The sequence below is a fragment of the Anolis sagrei genome, chromosome 4 (assembly GCF_037176765.1).
Source record: "Anolis sagrei isolate rAnoSag1 chromosome 4, rAnoSag1.mat, whole genome shotgun sequence".
Taxonomy (NCBI): domain Eukaryota; kingdom Metazoa; phylum Chordata; class Lepidosauria; order Squamata; family Dactyloidae; genus Anolis; species Anolis sagrei.
Window position 1 is genome coordinate 170,887,407 of NC_090024.1, and position 26,316 is coordinate 170,913,722.

The 26,316-nt window shown below is 37.8% G+C and overlaps 1 protein-coding gene across 1 annotated transcript in view; it reads left to right on the top strand.

Annotated features, from left to right (window-relative positions):
• PLPP3 (phospholipid phosphatase 3) overlaps window positions 1–25,312 on the top strand; it is a 74,459-nt gene extending 49,147 nt beyond the window's left edge. The window contains exons 4-6 of the mRNA XM_060773575.2: window positions 487–544; window positions 12,526–12,702; window positions 23,305–25,312. Coding sequence (XP_060629558.1) covers window positions 487–544; window positions 12,526–12,702; window positions 23,305–23,430 — 361 coding nt within the window. The 3' untranslated portion in view covers window positions 23,431–25,312. The remainder of the gene's footprint in view (window positions 1–486; window positions 545–12,525; window positions 12,703–23,304) is intronic.
• Window positions 25,313–26,316: the final 1,004 nt, after the last annotated feature.

Sequence of the window (26,316 nt, forward strand, 5' to 3'; positions counted from 1 at the left end):
TAATCCCAATACATTAATAACTATTTAAATGAAAAAATGTTTCTCCTACAGCTTTGCATAGACAGATTAAATCAAATAGTTGGACAACAACAAGATGGCACTAACTTTATCCATACCCTGGGTACAGGGCTTTATTCCACACATTTATTGAAAACTGCCATCTTGATAGGGATGTATATGTATGGGGTGTTTTTTTTTTTTTGGTTTTTGGGAGGTTGCATATTTCACAATACAGAGTTCAGGATATGTAGGGGTCAGTGAATAATAAGTTTGGACTTACATTGAACAGTTGCAAAAATGTGCTAAACAAAGAGTCTGTCTTTAAAGGCTTTAGTTCACAATTTTCCATGTTTGTATGATTTTGTCATCTTTATACATATATTCCCATGTATAGGTATAATTAGAAAAATGAAATGTTTTGCCATTTGTTGAAATAACAAGGTGAATGAAATGTTTTGTTTTTGCCTTTTTATATTTTTTCTATAGGAAATCATTTTTCTCTGGTCATGCCTCCTTTTCCCTGTATACCATGCTTTATTTGGTGGTAAGTATAAGTTCTTTTTATCAATGATAAATCATGCATAATCTCACTCTTTATTAGGATGGTGAAGAAAAATGCACAGTCTGTTTACTCAGGGACAGAGAAAAATCACTAGTACAGAACTTATAGTAAATAGAGTAACAGCCTGAAATGATGCACGTTTACTCCCTCTGACTGCTCAGACATCCAGCCCTGACTGCTCAGACATCCAGCCCTGACTGCATGTATCTCAAAGCCTCTTCCAATGTCTACATGCATAAGTGAATGAGCATTTGCAAAAATGTAGGAAATGGCTCATAAAGAGGGAAGCTGTTTCTTTCACCATGAAGAGACACAGCCACGAGAAGTCAGGTGGCTGCTTGCTCATGCTTTTGTATTACTCTTGTTTGAGGGTAACTTGTCTCTACAGGTTCATGCAGCTTCATACAAAATAGTTTAGACAAAATCATTAATAAGATGTAGCTCTTGAAATGAGTTTGCATAACTGGTTGTTGCACAAAATGTCAACACAAGGTTACTTATTTCTAACAGCAAATTATAGTGTTCTGCCTACCTCCAAAAGTGATGGACTCCTTGAGGCATTAAAGTAGAGACTGGTGGTCATCTGCACAGCTGCTTTTGCTCTGCATTAACAGGGGGTAAACAAATTGGCCCCTGGAATCCCTTCCGATGCTTTAATTCTGTGATTATTTGAGTTAGGGGAAGTGATCTTCCTGTAATCTGATCCTGGTTAATTAATTAACCAGAATGCAGTTCTATAAATCTGAATTATAGATAACTGATTCTTGAATAAATAAACTGATTCATTAATTGTCTGTAATGTTTTATTTTACAGTCAGTGTGTACAACCACAAGAAAGGCACAGTATGGGGTTGTTATGTCTAACATAACATAACCTGTGGTTAGCTGAGCAACAGAAAACCGTAAATCATGTTTAGTTCAGTGCAATAGCCTTCAGAACTTGCAGTGAGTGAGTTTTCTTTTACCATAATGTAAATTCTAGTTTTTGATCAAAATCAAATGAGGGGCTTACTTAAAGTTAGTGTTAAGTTTATGTGCAGTTCTTGTATTTTCTGGCTATAGTGCTAAAACCAGAGTGCCATACTACAGCTTTGCTGCATTGTTATTATGAGTGATCAGCAGGGGACATTTTTGTCCCTTCTTTGTTACATTGGACTGAAAAACGTAATCCAGTGACAAAAAGCATATGATATGTGGGCCGATTTTTATCCCCAACCCTCTTTTTTGGTTAAAAATCCATTACAGTGGTCCCTTTGATATCTGTTGAAGGTTAGCTACCAAATATTGTGAATGCTGAAATCCCTTTTGTACATAATTCCATAGCACAATGGTGTCCCTTATATAAAATGGAAAAGTCAAGGTTTGCTTTTGAGGTCCATAGTGGAATACATGAATACAGCATCCATAGATAAGAAGGGCCAATTGCACATGATAAATGAGTGAAATTTAGGGGGAAATGTTTACAAATGCGCAAGTGACAAAGCAATAGAATGACTGCTGTGTGAATTATGATTGATTAAAATATTCCATTCTGGAGCATGAGGGTTAAATGTCTATTTCTTGCTCTAATCTCTGGATAAAGCGAAAGCCTGAAAAGCACAAGGAATGTAATGCTTTACCTGTTTCATTTCACCATCAAGCATAATTGAGATAATGTGAGCCAGCTTATCTAGTATTTATATATGGTGAGTCAAAGGGATAATTATGCACTTCATTAGGTTACCAAAAAGAAAATCTCCTTTCTGGGTAGCACTCCAGGAAACAGGGCAGGTGGACTTTCTTGCCCACATAGTTTCGCTCCAACAGTGAGGCTGGTCTTGTTTTTCTTTGTCAATGAAAAATGGCTCTGCCCTTCCTTTCCCCGGCTTGTTATGCCAGAGTGCTTCCTGACTGGAGCTGCTGGAAGTATGCTTGATAGAGCTTGTGAAAGGAACCCAGTACAGGTCAATTATGGGTGGAACTACCCTAAGCTTTATGGAAGGAAAAAATTGAGATTTAGGGAGTGATTTGTGGTAAATGTAATTAAGGGAAAGCATTTTTTAAAAACCTTTGAGACTTTCAAAAGATCTGTGGGCCCCATATCTCCTGTAACTTTAGATATGAAATGAGAAGAGGGAACTGAGTGGGGTCAGGCTGAACTTATAAAAACATTACACATGAACTTACATCTATGAATAGGGCTTCTCCACCACAATTCCTTCTCTTTGCTGTCTGAAAAGATAAATTAAGACACAATTCCCTGCTGTTTTCCCCGCACCTTCCCCACTCCACTCTTTAAACTGGAAGCAGCCTCTGTAATTTAATTACTATACCTTTCAGACTGTTTGGTGGTCCATATGAATTTATTTCCTCATATTTTTCTCTCACTTTTCTTTACATGTTTCAAAGTCATTCTGTAAACATTTACACCATTTCCTCTCAGCAATGCTAAAATAACATTACTGGTGAACTGGAGGGAAGGATATGCAACATGAAAGAGAAATCGTTCTTGGACTCCTTTTCCCCTTCCTTGAGAATTCATAGATGGAGAGTGTCTGGCTGGCCACTGGTTATAGCAGACCTCTAGAGTTTCTGAATAAATGGTTTGTTTTAGCAGTCATCACTTCCATTTGGCATGAAATGGTACCACCTTTTCCTATCTTACATGTCCTTAGCTCCCCAAAACGTCCTTTTAACTGATATCAGTAGTTTGTTAATTGGTTTCTAGTAGAAATAATAGAAATAATATAATACATTTGGGCTGTGAGGGAAAATCAGTCTTTAGTGAGGTTTCGTGATTCGAATGGTCTTGAATGGTTCACTTCCAGGAATTTGTATTTCTGAGCCAATACCAAACATGTGAAGCATATGAAGGACTGTGGGAGCAAAATAATTGCTTAAAACATTCAACAGCAGGGTTCCATTTATTTATTTTATTTTATATGCTTCTCAAAATGGTTTAACAAAGGCTGAAAGTGAAATTTGCTAAAAATAGATAATAAAAAGTTAAACATAATTAAAGAAGCATCACACTAAAACACCATTGTATTTCAAAACAATGAAACTGTTTAAAAATGTAACAATAAAGTTAAGAAATGCAGCATGCACAACCCATAAAATTAATTATTAAGAACCCCCTTTTTCAAAAAAGTCTTTGCCAGCAAATGGAGAGCAAGGAGGGGACAACATACATTCTCATATAAAGGAATTGTACAGGCTAGGGGTGACTATTGAGGAAGCTTGTAACCAAATGCAACTGTGTTGGTGATGGAGCAAAGAGGAGGTCCTCTCTCAATAGTCTTAAGACTCAGGCAAGTTTCTTTTAAGAAATCAGATCTTTCATATAGTTTCAACCTACACTGTATAGGGCATTATGGGTCATTTTACCAGTACTTTGAGTTGTGTCCAGAAACAAAATGGTAGGAGATGAAGCTATTTCAACAAAGGAGTTGTTTGTTCCCTGTGACTGGCTTCAACCATTTAAAAACATTGTCCATTGTAGCATTCTCACTGAAGTTTCCAAACAGTGACTAAAGGCAGCCCCAACATTGAGTGCAGCAGAGTAATCCAAAAGAGATGTAATCAAGATATGTGACACTGTAGCTAGATCGGATTTCTCAGGAATAAGTGCAACTGGCACATTAGCCTTAACATCGCAAATGCACTCTGGTCAATGCAGAAACCTGGGCATCTGGCTCAGAATAGAGCCTAGGACAGTGGTTCTCAACCTGTGGGTCCCCAGATGTTTTGGCCTTCAACTCCCAGTAATCCTAACAGTAAACTACCTGGAATTTCTGGGAGTTGTAGGTCAAAACACCTGGGCACCCACAGGTTGTGAACCAGTGGTTTAGGAGAATACTTAAGATGGGAGACTATTTACAAGGAGTGGAACCCCATCCTGGACAGGCTGAATCCCCATTTTTCCTTTCCACTGACTGTGGACATCTTTGTCTTGTCTGGCTTAAGTTTCATTTTGTTTGCCATCATATAATCCCATTACTGATGACAGGCACTGGCTCAGTACCAAGACAGCTTCTTTGGATTAGATGAGATGAAGTTGGGTGACTCCAGATCCAAAATTCCAGATCCTGTAGTGTTATATGAATGGTACACCTCACTCTGCATGACATAATTTTCACAAAAAGAAAAACAAAGCAGGATAAACAATTTGACCAGAATAGATGGTGACTTGGTTTCTAGATAGAGTAGTTTTGTCTGGGAGAAAATGAGATTGCCACCCGAAATGACTGGAAGATTTTGAAAGAGGTTGCTTTAATTTTGGGATGAACTGATGTTAGGTGGGATAGACTAGCTGTCTGGATACATTAGAAATTATTTGATTCCATCTTTGGAAACAACTGCTAATAAAGAGTTAAGGAGCCTCATAACTTTCACATAAGTCACCTTTGGCTTACATTATTCACTTCCAATTTTAAGTACATTTTTTTAAAAAAAAATCCAACACCTAGCATGTTTAAACAAGTACATAATCTTTGTAAATGTGGGTACTGCCCTTACAGTTTTCATACCATTGGAAAGGTGTTGCTGTGCTTTTTCTCTCTGCTCTTCCAGCCCATCAAACAGACAACATTTGCTGGTTCTGAACTTGCAGTGAAGCAATTTACAGGTTCACTTGACCTGGGTGAGCATATCATTTAAAAAAATCGGCTCTACTACTTTCATCTGTTAAAATACCAGAAAATGCAAAGTGCTGACTGGGCCAAACACTCCCACAAAGTGCCAATTTTCCTCTGCTCTCATTTGACTTCAGGTGGAGGAAAGTTGTTGCTATTGAGCTTACTTTGCCTGCAGGGCTCTCCCTCTCACATTCTCACCCTGTAGGGAGTGGATCTTTCTGAAAATTGCCAGGGTTGCAGTTCTTGGTTGCTGCAAATTCAGCATTCTCTTCCCCTGACTGCTTGCCAAAGTCAGATTTTAATAAGAAAGACTCCATGATAAACTTGTGTCCTGTTTCCAGTTGAAACTTGAAAATCGAAACTCCATGTAATTTTTTAAAAAATGTATGTATTTATTTAATTTATATTATATCTTTCTCCCTGTACATGCTTGGTATGGATGTGCCAGTGACAGTTGGTTGCAGTGGGTGAAGTAGCCTCTGGAAGAGAGGATTGGGACATATGACCTTCCAGAAATGGTTGGTCTGCATCTTGCACCTGCCTTGCTAACTTAGCATCTAGTGAGGGATAGGATTGCCACGTCAGGATTATCCCAGTCTCTGGAATTTTCAGGCCAAACCTGAGACCTTGGGATGGCTCCTGGTGATGTCATAGTGGCATGGCCTGTTTGCTCACAACTTGTCATTCAAGCATACATGCAGAAAGGACATATTTCCTGGTTGGAAATAAAATTGGATGTGTAACCCTTGATTTAGTAAAACTTTACATAGTGCATTAAATTGTACAGCCAGCTAGAAAGTTTTCTTTCTGACTTGCATACAACCTTACATCTCACCTTACATCTCACCTGGAGCTGACCTTAAGAAAACTGGAAAATTTGAACCCTGTCTATTGCCCAGAGGTGGGTAGTTTTTAAGTGCTATGCCAGGGATGCTTCTGGTGATACTTCTAAGCTATAAAAGAGGTGAAACTATTAATGTAAAGTAAAAAAGAAACAAACATCAAAGTTCTTGCCGAATAATTAACTGTTAATGTCTCAGTGGTATGAGTTTTATAGTTTTATCAGATGTTCACAATGTTCTGTCAGAGAGCTCTGGTGCAACAACAAACTACAAATCCCAGGACTCCATAGTATGGAGTTAAGGCATTTAATAGCACACTGTTGATATAATGCCCAATTATGATACTACTACGCCACTTTTTTCTTTCTCTTTTTGTCTTTCTGAATGAACATTTCCTAATATTGGGTAATATTTTGATTCCAAACTAAACAAGGCATTTCAGATGCTGCTAAAATACTGTAAGCTGGATATAGAGTTGAGTACAAACTCTTCCATATGCCTGCCAAATTTGAAGACGGTTGCTGAATTAATTTCTTATATAAATGTATTGATATTTATACTATTAGGAAATAGCCACCTGAGGTGGTCACCTTAAATGTTACTTCTTTGACTTCCTAGGACTGGAGCTATGCAAACTGTTAGCCAAATGAACAGTGTATTCATGCATGGGATGCCAAATAGCAAGCGTTTGACTCTATTTTATTGGGATCATGGCCAATCTGTTAGTCATTAGTTAAACATTAGTGACTGATTTCAAAGCACCAGACTCAACAAAGGGAAAGATTTCTGACTTCCCCTCCCTCATATGTTTTTATCCCATCTACTTGAATGAGCTCCCATTCATCTGAAAATAACTGTCAATATTCAACTAATTAAGAAAATATGAATCATTTTGGGAATCTCTTCCAAATTTATAAAGTTTCTTATAGTTTTTTTTATTTACATCCTCACAACAGCTTTGAGATGTATGTTCTCACAACGGTTTTGTGCCAACCCTGCCAACTTAATTTGTTACCTAGGATTGTAATGTGGACTTTCAGAGACCATCTTGAAGACCACTGGCATTACACTACATTGATTTCTCTTAGGAGTTATATGTGATTGGCATAATCTCCCTGACCCTCTCTTTAAACTGATTCTCCAACCTTTATTGAAGAGTTATGCCATCATTCTCAACAAAACAAATTCAGATTATAAGGTAGCAAACACTGCTCTAATACAGCAATGTATCCAATACTTGTGATTTTAAAAACACACAACAACAGCTTTAATTGAAGCAATTTATACAAAAATAATTAATTTTAATTAATTATCACTTAATAATTAATTCATTGATATAATTTATACAAAACATAGAACTTATATCAATACAAACATTCTCTCGGGACCAAAAAAGATTCCCCATTTCACAGATGCAGAAAATGTTATGCCTTTTCATTTTTGCTTGTAAGCAAGGATTCATATCTGTAATGAAAAGCTATGATAGTCTCTGTGCATTTGCGTGTTCATGTGTGCGTGCAAACAATACACATGTGCTCACACTGTTCTTTGCTGCAACTGGCTTTAATTTCAGACTTTTGCAAGAGTTATTTAGGTGCTTAGCATTGCCACATGTTATTGCCACAATTTTATTTTTATAGGTAGTAAATGATGCAACAGGTAATACACAGTAGAGAAGCTTTCCAGCCCTTCTGCTAGTAGAGCCCAACATCTCCTAACAGATAATATTACAAGCAATCCTCCAAACTATCCCTGGCCAGCCATCAAATTTCCCATTATTAGCTATACGTGGCCCTAAGACTTAAATGCCTCCCAATTGACCGAGACTGATGGAAGATGGATTTTTATACAATGTGGAAGCAAACAAGGAAAACCAAAGTTTGGTGATGTGTCTCATCTCCCTCTCCAGTATCTATGAAAACTGTGCAAGCAGGTTAACGGTAGAGGAAGAGTCATTCTCTGAGTATCTTTTCTGTTTTCATACATTTTTGCTACCTCAATCTGTCAAATGAATGCAAAATGTATCTCACAAGGTCACTGTTATGGATGACCCCTTTCATATTACTTTGTACAGAATGTTTGCCCATAGTGCAAACAACAACTTCAGAACCCATCAACCTTGTGGCAGGGACACAATGCACTACATCCATGGATCCAATAGGTAATTTTAGAACTCTTTCATAATACAGAATTACAGCATTGTGATTCCATAAGTAACATCCAATGAAATCCTATAGTTTCGATTTGGATAGAGACACTAGAAGAGCTCTGTCACGGAGATTTTTCTTTAAAAACAAAAACAAAAAAAACAACCCTCTCTAAACTGCAAATTTCAAAATTCCATAGGATAACAAAGTGGATCCTTAGTGCTATAACTATGTAGTATGAAAGGCCCCCTTTTAATATTAACTACTCCTGTCAACAGAATGAAAACTAGGGAAAGCTCTTACTGCAGCTTCCCATGTGCCTCAAAACCTACACCTCAGGCAGTGAAAAGAGCTGCCAAGGGAAGGAGAGGAGAAGAAAGTCCCACTTCAGCAGTAGGGTAACTTTGGATGAAGGCCATTCATATCTATATTTATATCTTTGTTTACCCACACGTGCACACACACATTTTGCTTTTTGCAAAAGGAAAAATGTGTGCAGCTTTACTTCTCTGCTGGTGCTGCATAACTTGCTGAAGAGGGAGGCATGTGCCTCCTCTTCCTTTGCCTAGAATCCCGGCTGACCACAGCTTCTTCCCTCTGACATCAGTGGAAGCCCCCTGGCAGTCGAAGCTTGGCTTGCTGCCGTCAGACCTGTGGTGATATATGAGAGATTTCCCAACAATTCCTACTTTGCGAGGTCACCTACCCGGTCACTGCATTCTTCCCTCCCTCTCTGGTTTTGTGGCACTTATCTTCTCTGTGCTATTGGGCACTGCTTTTTCCCATTGTTGCTCATTGGTCTGCAGCAGGAGTTGATCATTTTATGTTACTATATAAACACCACACAGGCGCCTCCGTAAACCTCCTATGACTGAGTTAGCAGACTTTAGGAAAAACCACTTGTAATTCACTCACTGTCTGCTATAAAAACAACTTCAAATCAGATGATTTTTTCTACATTAAATGTTTGTTTTGTTTAGCTTAGGTTCACTTTATAATGAAAGCCTTAGGATGTAAGGAGGGTAATATCAGTGTCCCAAATGGATCACAGCTGAGGCCCCAGGTTTTGTAGAGGAAGGGGGATTTTATTAAAAAGGACATATAAGTGTGTTAGTTAACCCTGCATATCCTGGAAGAAGCCTTGTTAATCAAATATATAATTTCAAGGAGAATTGTTCCATTTGATGTAGCATCTAAAGGCTCATAGAATCATAGAAGTTGGAAGAGACCTCATGGGCCATCCATTCCACCCCCATGCCAAGAAGCAGGAAAATTGCATTCAAAGCACCCCTGACAAATGGCCATACAATCATAGAAGTTGGAAGAGACCTCATGGGCCATCCATTCCACCCCCATGCCAAGAAGCAGGAAAATTGCATTCAAAGCACCCCTGACAGATGGCCATAGAATCATAGAAGTTGGAAGAGACCTCATGGGCCATCCATTCCACCCCCATGCCAAGAAGCAGGAAAATTGCATTCAAAGCACCCCTGACAGATGGCCATCCAGCCTCTGCTTAAAAGCCTCCAAAGAAGCTAACAGGATACATTTTAAGCAATAAACATGGATTTAATATAGAAAAAAAGCCTCCAAAGAAGGACCCTTCACCACACCCCACTGCTGAACAGCTCTGATGTGCCTCTAGAGTTAAAAAAAAAAAGAATAAAATTGCACCCTATAACTCCTCTTCATTGTGCTGGTCAGTGACTGTAATAAAGTTTTGTGTTGTATTGTAACTCCGTGTGCCTGGGATTACGCCAAGAACTTCTTAGTCACAAAGGGCAAGTGCGATCACAAGGCTGAATTTGAGCCCCAGCATTGTAGTAATTAACTATTGGCAAAAAAAAATTAATTGCCTGTCATTTGTTCAGAAACCAGGAAAGTCTCACTGAATTTGAATGCACATGACTATTGTCTGTATAAGATCTGTTGATGTACTGTAATAGCTACACGCCCCCCTCCCACAACCATAAATGTTTTCTACATGGATTACACCCTGTAGACATTTTTTTTGTACCATTCATTTGCTCCAGTCTGTGTCACGCCACCTAACACAGGAAGGCACCATTTGGGCAGAGGGCAGTCTGTCACACTTACGTTCTCCCACACCCGGCTTTTTGGGTTGGGTCAGTCTCCAGCGTCTTTGATTTGTGGATATATGTTTTATGCTTTTCCTGCAGCCTTTTCCCCTTCTGGCTTCCCCAGTTCCCACAGGAACCCAAGGAATAGGATGTGCCCAGCACTTTAGAGAGGAAACTAGATCAGGATAAGTTAGAAAAGGTGAGGCAGGGGACAATGCCCATTTGACATCACTTCAGCTATTTCATTTCAGTGCCATTCCTTAGTTGGTGGTTGATTTGTTTGCTTTTCTCTCTACACAGCTAAAGCTAAAAATATAATTACCTCCCCTCTGGATTTTACACCCAAAGCTCTTTCAAATTTAGTTCATGAAGCAGTTAGACAATACCAGAATTTAAGCTCATTTAGGAAAGATGTTGAATAATGTTGTGGCTGTATTTGGAGTACTGTTTGTGTTCAGATTGCCCCATCTCTGAATTGATTTTGTAGATTTGAGAAGGTTTAAAATGCTGAAGTCTAAAGTTTTAAAAATGATATAAGAAAAAATCTTTTTGAAAGACAGTACAGTAGAGTCACTTATCCAATCTTCGCTTATCCAATGTTCTGTATTATCCAACACAGCCTGCCTCCTGTCCAGATCCACAGTTGTTTCAATACATTGTGATGTTTTGATGCTAAATTTGTAAATACAGTGATTACTACATAACGGTTACCCTGTATTGAACTGCTTTTTCTGAAGATTTGTTATAAAACATGATGTTTTGGTGCTTAATTTGTAAAATCATAATGTAATTTGACATTTAATAGGCATTTCCTTAATCCCTCCTTATTATCCAACATTTTCGCTTATCTAACATTCTGCCAGCCTGTTTATGTTGGATAAGCGAGACTCTACTGTATTTCTCTCTACAAGCCTCACCAAGTTTTAAGATCTTTGGAAAAGTGATTTTGTTCAATCCTACCTCCATCACTTATATGCATGGTGAGTACTTGGGAAAGAGCCTTTTGGTGACTGATTCCAGACTATGGAAATCAGTTTTAAGGGTGACTGAGTCAGCTGCTTTCTTTCTGTCAGAAAGCATTTTTAAAAATCTAAACAGCCCTTCACTTTTAACAGGTTAGGATAGTGTGAAAGGTATGCTGGTTCTTAACATAATAGGCTTTAATGTGTTCTTAACGCAAGGCAATCTTTTAAAGTGCATATTTGTTTAATGCTTTTAAATTCTGATTTTCTATTTATTTTATTATAAGATACAGTGTGATCCACTTTGCATCCCATGTGGGAAAAGTGGGATATAAATGGAAGAAAGAAAGGCAAAAGAAAAACAAGATAGAGTCTTATAAAATTATGAACAACATGAATAGAAAGGCCTCTCTGAAAATGGTGATGATAAAGGTGGGGGTGGTTATGTGATAAGAACTGAGGGTCATCCAATGAGGTTCATTACACTGAATAAAAATAAAAGGAAAAATAACGATAGATGATACATTTCTTAAGTATTTTCTGTTTTCATGTGACACAGAGAGAAACAAGCTATACTGTATGTCTAGTCTTCTCAAGCTAATTACAGGGTGCATGTACTCTCAAAAATACTGTTTGCAGTATTTTCTTTCTATACTAGCATAGGTGAACACAGAAGGTAGCTTGGTTTCCTATTGACTCTGAGAAAAAAAGTAGACAATCACAAGGTGGAACTTAAATGCATATCTCTCTGTGTTTGTACCCAGATATAGAATTATTACATCATCTGCCAAAGTTGGTATCCTTTGGAGGTCTTAGTAGATGATGTAGTCCAAAGGTGGGAAGCTATTTGAGGCTGGGAGCCACATTAACTCTCTTGAATATGTTAGAAGTATACCTCTCCATTGCATTTCTCTCCAGCCCACAATTTCCTTCCCTAAATGCCCCCAACACTTTCTGGGGGTTTGGGGCAACAATTTATTTACAGCCATAGTTTCTATGGGGTCATTGCAATATACTTGTCTCAGCCCATCTCTCCACAAGCTAGAGATTGGTCATAAGGGTTGCAGTGTGTATTGATAAATTCAATGGGATTTTGGTCATTGTGGAAGAGAGTACCAACACCCATAAGGCTCTATACGCCATAATCAGGATGCTAATCATTGTTTCTTGTTTAATGAGAACTAGCTATGTGTAAACCTGCTCAAAATTTGACATTCCTGTTGGTCTAGTACTGAGCTGGGATTATGTAACAGATCATGATGGTTGTCCATCATGCCTTATAATATCTTGTTTCCTCCTTCTTCTCTCTTTACAGCTGTATCTGCAAGCCAGGTTCACTTGGAGAGGAGCTCGACTGCTGCGTCCCCTGCTCCAGTTTACATTGATTATGATGGCATTTTACACAGGACTTTCTCGTGTGTCTGATCACAAACATCATCCAACAGATGTACTGGCAGGCTTCACACAAGGGGCCCTGGTGGCTTATTGCATAGTAAGTCACATATATTTCTGGTGTATTATTTCACCAAATAACATAAATATGTATCATATCTGCAAGACTTGTAATGCATGGGTGTTGGCTTCTGGTGGAGAGAGTGATAAGAGACTGACTGTTATAGTAGCTATGAAAAAACTAACAGCATCCAAAAATCTGAAACTGTACTCTGGAAGGTACGTGATACCTTTGGAAAATTGGTGTTTTTTACTGAACCCATCTCAGAACATCTAGGGGGAAGACTCAGTCAAGGAAGCCACAGCCCTGTGTTTGCAAGACCTTGATGACACCATGACTTGGAGGTCTCCCATTCATGGTGTCACCATGAGTCAAAGTTGATTTCATGGCAATTAATGACAAGAACAGCAAATTTCAAATAAGATGCAACTAGGGATGCAGGATATGACATCATTTTACTAGTCACTAGATAGAATCATGTTAGGGTTTGTAAAATCAAAAAGGGAATAAATAGTAGACCGAAGCAATAAGCAACTGTTAGATGGTTCTGTTTACTGCTCGAAACTAGAAATATCAATGCCTAGTGAATTCTAGCCTTCAGGTGCAATTTATACAGAATGAGACTCATGTGGAACAGCTGTTTTCTACATTTTCCTCTTAAGTATTAGGTTTGGTATGTTTAGTACATGAAAAGGAGCTGTCTTGAACATGTGCCAGACTGGGCATATTACCAATACAGCTCACCTAACCAAATGTATAAATGATTATAGCAGTTCTTCCTTTGAAAAACTAAATACTTTCAAAGGCAGCTGAATATATATTTCATTCATTCATTTTGAACCATTCATTTATACTGTTCGCAAACCACTGTCAACATTTTCTGAGCAATGTAGTCTTTGATTTCATAGGCAAGGTTTGAAAATCTAAGCATTTTGAAGGAACATACAGAAATCTATGTTTCCCTTTAAGCTGAATCAAAATCTTAGTAACATGAAAAGAGGTTTCTGATTTTGATGGAAAGGCCAGAAGTACATCTCTCTGTATGGTTTATTGTACAACAGAGTGAAAAGTGTTCTTGGAAAAATGGCTTGCTCCAAGTATGATCACGTATCTGTTTCTAGCTGACCTGTTCTCATGTCATCCACTTTCCACAAGTGACCAGATTGTCAAGTCCTTTTAACTTCACACAAACATACATACACCCCTTATATATAAGTTTCTCATGTAGGCAAAGTAGCCAGGCTTAATTAAATTAGGTTCTTCTTTCCTTTATTTTGTTGATCAGTAAAAAAAAATCATGTCTAAAACATTTCAAAAGCATCATGTGTTCCTTATGGATTTAAATGGCTTAGCTCTCAAGTATATGTTTAGGGTGTGGGTTTTTCCCCTGTGTGTTTATTTTTGCATTCTTCCAATGAATTGTTAGACAAATATTTACATGGTGAGATCTGCTACAATAAACATTATACTGGCAATCAGGAAAAGATGAAGTTCATTCACTTTTCATCGTGTTTCTCCATGATGGAAATGTAACATTCACAACTGGCGAATGTGTTGTATATGCATATGAGCATTGCCATTTGAAGGTCAGATTTGATAAAATAAGTTTTTTTTTTAAATAGTGAACCAACTTTTCCTGCATAACCTAATACATATCTACTCAGATGTTTAGAGAAGTTATTCCCAGGCAAATCCTACATTATGGTTAGCACCTCTGTTTGCTGATATCACAATATCTTTATACCAATCTGTGATACAACCTTACTTGGAATCATGTACAACATGAGACTTTTTCACACTATGCAAGTGTAGTACTATGATTCTACTTTTACTGATATGACTATATCATGAGATTTGTAGTTTGGTGAGGTGGTAGGAGTCTAAGAGTTTTTAAAAATATTTGAGTGGTGTCCCAGAACATTCAGAGTGGCATCATTGTCACGGTTGTGTCACAAATGGATATTAAACTGAATTTGTTTGATAGTCATACTGAAAATGGCCCATTTCTGCAGTGAATCCCCTTGGATGAACAGTCTCCTCTCTACATCATCAGTTCATAATACTGGCATGTATTGGGCATGTGTTAAAATTGGTTTTGCTTGTGCCACAATGTGTTTGGAATTCCTTTTACAAATTGTATGACTGTGTTTTTCTATACAGTTTTGTGGTAATGTTATCACCCATTTTGGGGGTTCTGTAAATGAGAAATAGTATAGACATTTCCCATAACAATGAAAATGCACGTGTGTGTGTGTAGATGTAAGTGTGTGTGTTAGAGAGAGAGAGGGGGGCAGGGTATGTATGGAGCTAAATTCCGAATCATAAAAGCTTCACCTCTAAAATTCATGCAGAGGTTGTTTGAACTGAGTCTCACATTTTGAGGGAAGGGCTTAGAACTCCTGCCAAACTTGCAGGCTGGCAATTTGGAGCATGGATCTCAAGCTAAAATTTGCAAAATAAAAATATGCATTCCTGGAATCCCTGCTTTCCATGAAGTATCAGCATGAGAGAATAGCAAAGATTAGGCACATTCATATTGGGGTGAAAATTGTGTGGCCTGCAAGGAGTTCTTGAGTTACAACGTCCACCATCCCTCACCATTGGCTGTACTGGCCAATGGGAGTCGTGGTGAGCAACAAAAGGAGTCCTGCACAGTTCTCACCCCTGATTTCTGTAGAAGAATTGCAGGGCAAGTATGTAATCTTTCCCACACGCATCAGTGTCCTTCCTCCTTCAGTACCAAATCTGAAGTCCAGTTAAAATCTGCTGTGAAGAAATAAGCATTTGGGGAAAGACAATCTCTTAGCAGGGACAAATTAAAGTACTCCTTCCCTTTTTTCTTGCTAGAAAATGATCCTTGTCCCATTCTGTATATCTCTTATAACCTGTTCGCTGCCACCCTTTCACTGAAACCCAGTGAGCATCTCTTGCCTGCATTTATTAGTAGCTGCAGTTAGTTCCCATGTTTCTATGTTTCTAGTTTACAAAATTCTCACAACAAGATTTGCTGAAATATTTAATGATTTTTATCACTTCTGTTGATGGTCGGAGACACCATGCATCCCTCATAATGAAATCTGGGGGAAATGTGAGATGGGGAAATCTGGGGGAAAAGAGATGGACGGATTCATCATTTCCTGTCTAATGATAACTTACAAATCTGGCACCTTTTATCCCCCTGACCTATAAACAGATGTGTGCTTTACTAGCCTAGAAGGGAGGTGAGAGTGCAGCAGTGACAGGGCTGACTTTCCTGTGACGAAGTAAGCGGCTGAGGAAGCAGCTGGTTGAACAACCCCAAACACATGCATGGCCCTTCCTCTTGAGCCCACCCTTTCTGCCTCTCTTTTGTATACTTCAGTCCTGAGCCAGGATACAGGGAGGCATTGGTCATTCTTTACTCTGGCCTTTCAGAGCCCTTCTGAGCAAAGACAGGCATGGCCATAGCAGAGGAAGGTGAGAGAGGGGTGGCTTGTAATTTCCTATGTCTTCCCTATGGTTTCCCATTCACAAGAACTATAACATTCAGCCATATCCTCAAGGCTGTATATAGCATTGTCATGAAGAAGTGGAAAAGTGCTAGAACATTTTTTCTCTGCGCTTAAACATATACATATCACAGTTTATCGTTTTTTCATTTACAGTTTCCCCACCTAACAGGGAAAGAAACCAGCTTTATTTCATTACCTTCCAGCTGATGAAATACAATAGTCTTATTTTGTTAAGGCCCACTAAGAATTGCTAAAATATCTTTTAGACATTGTTTTAGTGGCTACTTCTACTTACCTTGCAATGAAATGTGGCAGGATAGGAATCTGTGAGCTTATATCTCTCCCCTATTAATCATCTTAATATTATGTCAGTTGTTTGCTAAAATGTTCAGCATTTAAAGAAAATCCTTTTTCTAAAAAAAGAAAAAAGATGTTGATCATCTGTAATGATTATGTAGTACACTTCTATTTGTCTGCTGATGAGTTTTCTTCATGGATGGAGAACACCTTCCACAGGAAAGGAATTAATCCAAGCAAAACCGCCCAGTGCATGTACCCTTTCTAATTTTGGGCTAAGTAGCTGAAGCATTAGGAGGGTTTAGCACACTTTTCTAACCTTAGAAGATCACGTTTCATGATTTCATGAGATGTTTTTATAACCCTGAAACACAATTTAAAGGAGAATGAGTAGTACTGCTACTACCAAATTTCAGATTTAAGGCCATGCACAGAGTGAACCACAGAGCAAAGGCTAACACCACAAAGATGACACTCATCCATAACTTTATTTTTTGGGAAAATGTGGGCTAGATTGAATCTAATCCCCCATCTGCCTCCTGCACTGTACAACTGCATTGAGCTCCTGCCACAAACTGATTTGTCATGGAGATCTCTATATAGAATATGGATATAGATGTGATTGAATCCAGTCTTGAAAGTAGAAAACAAGAGTCATGGTAGCAGAATTCACTTTTGGTCCTTGGCTCCATGAAAACAGTGAAAATGAATCACCAGAAGGATAGCAGGAATACAATCATGTTAAAATTACACAAAGATTTAAATATTTCTAACACAGAGAAGTCTAACCATGCTCACATACACCCACAACAATAAAAGTCATTTGGGACTTAAGATCCTATATTGGACTTAAGACTTTATAGTGCCTAGTTCAATTTTAAAAAATGTTTTAAAAATCATTATAAAATTAGGGGGGTGCTGGCGTTTTGTTTCTAAAGTGTTTCTAAAGGATAATTAGTAAAAAAAATGTTACTATAAGGAGAGTAATGGAATTTTGTTACTTTTTCGTTATAGCAATTGCTCAAATGGGGAGACTTCAGGGACTGTTTTCTCCCTCATTTTTGCAGCTATTGGGGAAAAACTTGGTTACAATGGTAGAACACATTTACTACTGTTAGTCCATCAAGTTTCAGAACGTTTCACTTATCCACAGATTTTTAGGGGAATTTTCAAAGTTTTTATAAACAATATTTTAAAGAAAAACAACAAGAGCTATAACCTTGAATTTTCTATATCATGACACAAGATAAAAGGGGATTATTCCCCCCAACTTTCAGAAATATCCATACATCTACTGATTTTAGATATTTTGTTTTAAGTTTTGACAAAAATGTTTAAAAGAAAATAGCCACAATAGCTATTTCATTGAATATCTCTCATATTAACCAACAGAACTTCTATTTAGGGATTTCTTCCCAGCTCAAGATAGAGATTTACATACTCGAAGTATCAGTCCATCCTTCTCTTTGCAGATTCAACATTTTATTGGAACTCTGGCTGGCTGCTGCTATGATGGGACAAATCTCTCCCCTATCCTGATTTGGGCTTTCTAATGCTGAGCAGAATTCTGGGAAATGTAGTTTAGGGCAGGATCTTTTGAATACTCTGACATTGGGCTCCTTGCCTTCCCAAACTACATTTTCCAGAATTCTGTGCTTTCTCAGTCTGTTTCCCAGCGAAATCTGCATTCTCTCTGCTGCTTCCCTCTTCTAATGGTGAGAGGCCATTAATTTAAAGATTAAGGCAACTTTTTTGGCTTTGCTTTGCTTCCTTGCTCTGAAAATAATATGGGAGGTTAGAAAATTCAAATGAAAAAGTATTGAGTAAGTTTCAATTGTTAAGTTTTTGGTGTGAGCCATGCTTGCAAATCGGATATTGCATTGTAAGTATAATTTAACTAATTTGATACGACTTACGACAAATAATGAAAAAATTGCACACCCCTAGTATTCATAACTATGGGAGTGAAATTAAGGTTAAGCAGCATTGTACTTTTTCAGCACATATTTCTTAAACAAAACAACAGAATAGAAATGTGAGCCAGATCAACAAAAGAAAGTAATCAGTTATGGTCATGACTAATTCAAAGTGTCATTGGTTTAAATTAGGTGTAAACCGAGATGACTTTCTCTGGATTCAGTCAGTCATCCCCTGGTTCTTGTTGTATGCAAAATGACATTTCACTTATTCTACTATGTAACAAGCAAAATAATGAGGACCTCATGATTTTCCAGAACCATACAAAATTTAGAATGTCCACATATTTCTGTTGTAATCTGGTTGAAAATAGTGGAGTTGTACCCCACAACTGAGGTGTAAAAAGTCAGGAAGTGTAGTTTTAGTTCAAAGACCCTGACATTGCTACTGATGCTTGGTTTCAAAGAGATCTTAAAATCAAAATAAGCACTGAGAAAGATGTAGCTTCTATTTGTTTTTCTTTAGTCACAAACACGCATTGATTTTTCTGAGTGGAGTTTTGTTTCCTTGGTGAACTAATTTTAAGCTTCAATACCAATATTTAGATGTCAAACTAACTGATCTGAGAACACAGCAAGACAATTGAAAGGTTGAATGCCTCCAGTAAAACAAGCAGTCTCTTTTAATAATAGATCACTTTGTGATTTCAAACTCTCAAGAACTACAAAACATAGAGACGCTGACAGTAGAAATACAACATAACTGCACCTAAGAAAATTTTCGTCTTCAAAATAAAAATGATGATGTAAGCTATAACCCTATCATATGTGCAGGTGATTCAAAATTGGGAGAGGCAGTCAACACATTGGAGGAGAGAAATGGAATTCAAAAGGATAAACTAGAAAACTGGGCTGAAAGTGAGAAAATTAAATTCATCAGACACAAAGGCAAAATTCTATTTTTTGGCACTAAAACCAAGTGCTCAGGTATAGGATGGGTGATATTTGGCTCAGTTTATGAAAAGCACCTTAGGATTATTGAGCCAGAGGTGTGATGAGCCAGAGGTATGATGCTCTAGCAAAGAAGGCAAATATTCTCCTAGCCTGCATTAATAGAAACATAGCTTCCAAGTTGAGGGAGTAATAGTCCCTGTATGTTCTGTACTGGTCAGGCCTCATTGGGTGACTGCATTCAGTTTTGGGCATCTCATTTTAAGACAAATTTGGGCAGGTTAGAATAGTACTTGGAATAGAATAAGATATTCATCAGAAAAAAATGGTTCATTACCTTCCTTGTTTGTTTGTGTATTTGTTTGGTGGATGAACAATGAGCCCCTTACAGCACATGTTATGCCAGTATTTACTTTTGTATTGTTCCCAACTGTTCAGGACATTGTAACTATCTGTTCAGAAAGGCGAATAACTGGTGTTTTGTGCAATGATACCTTGACTTATGAATTTAATTTGTTCTGTGACAAGTTCTTAAGTCAAAACATTCTTATCTCAAAACAAATTTCCCAAATCCTTATGTACTTGATATTTTTGATTGAATTGATCCAGTGTTCAATGTCTGAATCATTGTTATTTCGGTTCTCTTTCTCTTTCTACCGATGTTTGTTTCATTGGTTGGTGGCACCTAATTTACAAAATTATTTTAAGGCCTTCCAGTTAACAAGATTGATAGAATTAGATTTTGAGGATTTAAGAAGATGGGCCAGAATTGAAAAAGCAATTAAAGGATGGGATCATTGCTTGAGCTTAAAAGGAAGCATGGACAATAAAACTCCAAAAGAAATTAAAGAGGGGTCAATGATCCAATCTGGAGTGTTGGAAAAAATGGCAAGGTAAATTCCCAATAACTAAAGTAGATATACTCCCAGTAGGGTTTCTAGAGGAATGAATATTTGGTAAAGTGATAACAAATTTGAAACAAAATAGAATGAAATTGATAACGAGATCTCCTAAACCTAGATGGGACAATTAAGGATTGGGAGATGATAAAGGACAAATGTGGTCATTGTAACCGGCTCCTTTGGAATGGACTGAAGCAAAGGATCATGTATTAGAGGAAAAAGGAAGGCCCAGAAACAGATTTTGATCAAATTTTAAAGTGGAAATTAGAAAAGGAGAAAGGCCTGACGAAGTTCTTATTCAACAAATTAATTGCAAATTTCCTATTAAAATGCACTGAAATGTGATTAATCCGTTCCAGCCCACCGAAAACCTCCCCAATGTTTTTGTTATGTGTTTTTAAATAAGAAAATGTACTTTATAAATAAAAAATCTATATAAATAAAAAATATAATGAAATCCTTCGACAATATAATGTTTGTTTGTGGGATTAACATAACTAAAAAAACCACTGGATGAATTGACACCAAATTTGGACACAATACACCTATCAGGCAAACAAGTGACCCTCACTCATAAAAACACTGAAAAACACAGCAGAAGAGACTTGTGTGTGTGGTTTTGTGTATGCGTTGTAATGTATTTTTTATTTGTTTTACTTATATATATGTGTGTGTGTGTGTGTGTATGCAAACACACATAAATACACACACACACACACACAAGACCTTGGTATATATACAGACTGGGCCACAGCAATGCGTGGCAGGGGACGGCTAGTAATGTATAAAATGTTCAGAGATAGGCAGTGCTTGGTTCCATCCAGCAAGTGTGGCAAGGAAGCACATTCGAGGCTACAAAATGTGTTGGCCAGTGCACAGCAAGGCAAAACAGCACAATTTCTTCATACAGTCACCTTCCCTCTCTTGCTCTGTCTCTCTGTCTGAGACATACAGTACTAGGTGTTTAGACTGAGGCTCTGATGCACAAGGGCAGACTCTGGAGTAGAATCTCTGGATTGGACTCTGCCCAGAACGTTCAGGGAAAGCAATCACATGGAGTTTCTGCCTTGCAGAGCTGTTCTGGCTAGGAATCCAGTCCAGGTTTTGCCTTGTTGTTAGGACTGGTTTAGAGGGCAAAGAGGCTTCTTTTGCAGTGTTCAGATGTCGAATCAGTGGTCTAGGCCTAGTGAGGCTTTGTTAATTAAAACAGTACTGATGTTGGGATATTCTTATATAGAGGTTCTACTGTATTGTGTATTGTGTACAGTGTAGTGATGTCAGTGCTTTGGTGTTAACAAGTAATAAAAAATTAGTAGCAATCTAATCCTCATCAGGGAAGTGTAAATTGAGGATATGGGTGCCCCACTGTGTGCGTGTTTGTCTGTGTACACATGAGATATGATTGTGTTTAATAGCTAGGATTATTTTGTTGTTCTGAACTTCTAGAATCTGGAAACGAGAGATGATCCTTGCCCTGCCGTCTGCAGAGCTGGGCTGTCATCTGACTCTTTTCCCTTCTGGCCGCAGAGCTATGTTTGGCAGAGGAGAAAGTCCCATCAGTCAGACTGGCTTGATAAGACTTCGGCCTGTTGCAGAAGAGGGAGGATGTCAAATTTCCTTTCAAGACTTTCTTATTGTGTAGCTGCCTTTTTGAATGGACAGGAGTGGGGCCTTTCACATCCGTGGGAGCGGATACATCGTGGGTTATTTCAGGGAAAAGGCGTTGGGGAGATTGCATCCTTGAAGAATTACCGAGCGGTCTCATCCTGACTAAGCTAGCATTCAGGAAAATGCAGTGGGAAAATGTGGAAATATCCAGCCATCCTGACTAATAATGCTAGAGAACTGACTTGTAAGGGAAGTGTAATAATAGCTCAGTTTAAATTCCAAGAGGAAGTAGAGCTCTGTGAATGTACGTCTGGTGTTAAGATGGCATTGCTTATGGGAAGGAATATGTCTTAATGGTATTCTTTTAAAAAAGCAAATTTGATTGAAAACACTGCAGTAATTCTGTGCAGTGTGGAGGATGCATCAGAAACCAATGGTGGGAGGCAAGGCATGTAGATAATTTATTTTCCACATCAGTAAGAGTTAGATGATGGTTCAGATAACTGTCAGGCAGAGAGCTTGGAAAAATTAATTTGGGGGATTTTCAATTTCCAAAATCCTACTGCACATATTGCATGGGGGTCAGGAATCTGCATTTGAAAAAGGTTGTTTTTCCAGGTTGTCTTTATAGAACACATAATAATAATAATAATAATAATAATAATAATAATAATAATAAGCCAGTAAAGGTGGTCCCAGTGGTGATCAGCACACTGGGTGCAGTGCCTAAAGACCTTGGTCTGCACTTAAACACAATTAGCACTGACAAAATTACAATCTGCCAGTGGCAAAAGGCCACCCTATGCATTATTCACCAATACATCACACAATCCTAGACATTTGGGAAGTGTCCGACGTGTGATCCAATACAACAGCCAGCATAGTGATCTTGTTTGCTGTGTATTAATCTTGTTGTGTTTCAAATAATAATAATAATAATTATTATTATTATTATTATCCTGTTCTATCTCTCCAAGGGAGTAGATCACACCATACACTGATAGGCAAACATTCAAAGCCTTTAATACAGTGCAAATAACAATGACACACAAATACACAGAACAAAGGTGAAGCCTTCCCTTTTCATCTCTAACTTTCTGGAGGTGGTGCTCAACTCTGGCCATGGGGAGGTGCTCTTGTTCCATTTCCAAGCTGAGGAGCCTGTTGTACATAGACACCTCCTGGTCGTGTTGCTGGCATGGTTGCATGGGTGCCTTTATTACTTTCCCTCTGAAGCAGTACTCACATTTGCTTGTTTTCGAACTACTAGATTGGCAGGAGCTAGGGATAACAGCAATTAACATAACTCTTATCAATAAATCTAGAAGGCGTTGAATCCAATTCAGGAGATGTCTGAACTGTTGTACTGTGAGCTTTATTTCCAAATGGGAGTTTTAGCATTTGTAAAGAAGGAATAGAATATGAATCCAAAGTTCTGAATTTAAACTGAATGTATATATTTGCTTTCATTTGCAGGTGTTCTACGTTTCAGACCTCTTCAAGCCGAAAGCAAAAACTTCCCAACCTCCCCCTCCAATCCGGAAGGAGATCCTTTCACCTGTGGATATTATTGACCGGAACAACCATCACAACATGGTGTAGAAATTTGAAAATGTTTTAAAATGTTTTTTGTTTTATTTTTTTTGCAAAATGACTGCTGACAGCAACTACCTGCTGCTCTCAATCTCATCAGACAGTAGAATGTAGGGAGGGACTCTTGCCTGACCAGTAAGGTCTTATTCTGTGGCCTTTCTATTCTTACAACATTTGCATAAAATAGATGTTGTCCAACTAAGTCAAAGGCAACTGTTCCGAAATGAATCAAAACATGATGCAAGAATTCTATATGTGCAATTGGCTGAGTGTTCATGTTGTAATGAATGCTGAATTGTTCATAGCTTAATGGTTACTAGGAAATGGGCCATCTCTGTTTTTAATTCTTTTAAAATAATAAAATCGAAGTTTTCCAATTTCTGTTAAAAGAGACAGGTGGGAGCAGGACATGTTCACCAACTAAATTATAGCACTATCTAGAAGAATATAAGCACTGACTGATGAATTGCAATCACTTTCTAAGAGGTATCTTCTTATTTTATTGGTTTTCTGTGACTCCATTCCATACTGTGACTAATGTTTGGTTTAGAAAAAGCACACTAGGAAAAGAGGTGGAAAGGTATCCTTTCCTGCTATAAAACAAACCCTTTCTTTGCCTAATAAGGCATTAGGCATTAACTGATCCCACTTTGTAAATTGATCTCTGCTTTCTTCGCAATAACCTTGACCATAAGGGTTATTTCAACTTTGTTTTCTATCCGTTTTTTCCTCACTAGTTATATATGCCTCTATCATATTTACTAATTTGAAGAGCTGGCTGGGTTTGTCAGTTGCTCAAGATGTAGGGAACCCCCATCTAGAAAAATCTCCCCCTTTACTTCTGTTGACCCACACAAATCTCAAGAAATGTTTTCTGAATGGTCACTAAATTGTGGAATAACAACATACTATCTTGTTTGCAGCCAGTCTTGTTAAATGTGTGTCAGCCCTGTGGGCTCTGAGGTTGAGACTCAGAACATCAACCCTTCAACTATGAGACGGACTGCTGGGCAGGACCGTTCTATCCTGATATACTGTTACATCTCTCTCTTTTCCATTTTTCACAACCCAAAAAAGGGATTATTCTTCTATATCCATTAGAATTCAGCCTTCCAATCTGGTGTACTCCAGAAGTGTTGGTCTATACTTCACATCATGCCTAATCCACATGACCAATAACTATGAAGATTTGGAATGATGGAAGTTCTAGTTCCACACAACTGAAGACCACTAGATTAGAGAAGACTGCAATGGACAGTAGGCTAAATTCTGCTCTAAACAACATCAAGGGCATGCAAAGAAGGCAAACGAGCAAATGTAGATCTTTCAGAAGTTTTCAGAGAGAATTAAAAAGATGCTTTCAAATATTTTTAAGAATAAGAACTGACAATACTAGCCAAGCAGACTGGCGTCTGCACATTTTATCATGCAAAATCCGTCCTATCATTTCAATTCTAGCAAGCTATGATTTTATAAATATATAAATATATATAAATATTATATAAATAATGTATAAAACATTAAAATTAACTATGTAAAATATTATTTCTGAAACAATTTTAGATATATCCACTATGATTATAAACTGTGTTTTGACCTGTGTTATTTACATTTTGCTGCTTAAACAACAACAACAAAAGCATTGACTTAATTTTTTTATAGTCGACTAAAATATTGTAGTTCTGTGGTAGCAATATTTTAATGAAAATAACAAACTAAAGACAATTGTATAAAATCATATTAAATTGTCTGTATTTTTGTAATGTTTCTGTTTTTGTACAAAGAGGAATACACAAGACTTTTTGTAGATTACAAGAATTAAAAATTGTATTTGCAAAAATTTTGCTGTATAAATGTGCTTTATAAATAAATGTTTCAGGCACCATTCATGCATCCAGTGTGAGCCCATATTTGAAAGTTGCTGAGATAGGATCATTCAAACAAAAGATTGTGCTTACGTTGTTACTCTGTAAAAGTGCCAGTCAGATAGCCATGATAATCAAAAGACCATAGGTCTGTTATATACTTTAGTAAAGGTAAAGGTTTCTCCTGACATTAAGTCTAGTCATGTTCAACTCGGGGCGGGGGGGGGGGGGGGGTGTGCTCATCTCCATTTCAAGAGCCAGCATTGTCCATATACATCTCCAAGGTCATGTGGCCGGCATGACTGCATGGAGCATTGTTACCTTCCCGCAAAGGTGGAATCTATAGATCTACTCATATTTGCATGTTTTCGAACTGCTAGGTTGGCAGAAGCTGGGCCTAACAGCAGGAGCTCACCCTGCTCTCCAGATTCAAACTACCAACCTTTAGGTCAGCTAGTTCAGCAGTTCAGTGGTTTAACCTGGGGGGCTCTATACACTTTACTATGCTGTTAACATATTGTCCAATTATCATATCAGTTGGCCCATTTTCTTTTCAGAGCTTGATTTAGAACAGTTTTTCCTTTGTGGCCCCAGTGGAACTGCACATATATGCAAGAGCAAGTTAAGTGTCAGGATTCTCACACCTCTCAATGCACATTGAGAGGCAAAGCATAACTTGCCACAACAATTTGTATATTTGCAAAAAAAAAAAATACAAAGAGAGCAATGGCTAAAACAGCAAATGTCTAAAAAAATGCGTGGCAGAATTTTACTGGGAATGATGAATGTGTAAGCTCCATAGATGCGGTTTTACACACTGTATCCTATTTCATCCCCCCACCCATCCTCATTTACTGCAATCCCTGTTTAGTAAACAGTGTTTACAATGAAAGATCTGAGATGTGACAATCCCAAATGAAACAAGTGCCAGAAGTTGAGACTTCTAACTTGGAAAGCACTCATCCTGCTACAATGAAAGGCAGAGAATAATGTGAAAGGAAAGTCCAAAGCTCCACAATACATACATTTG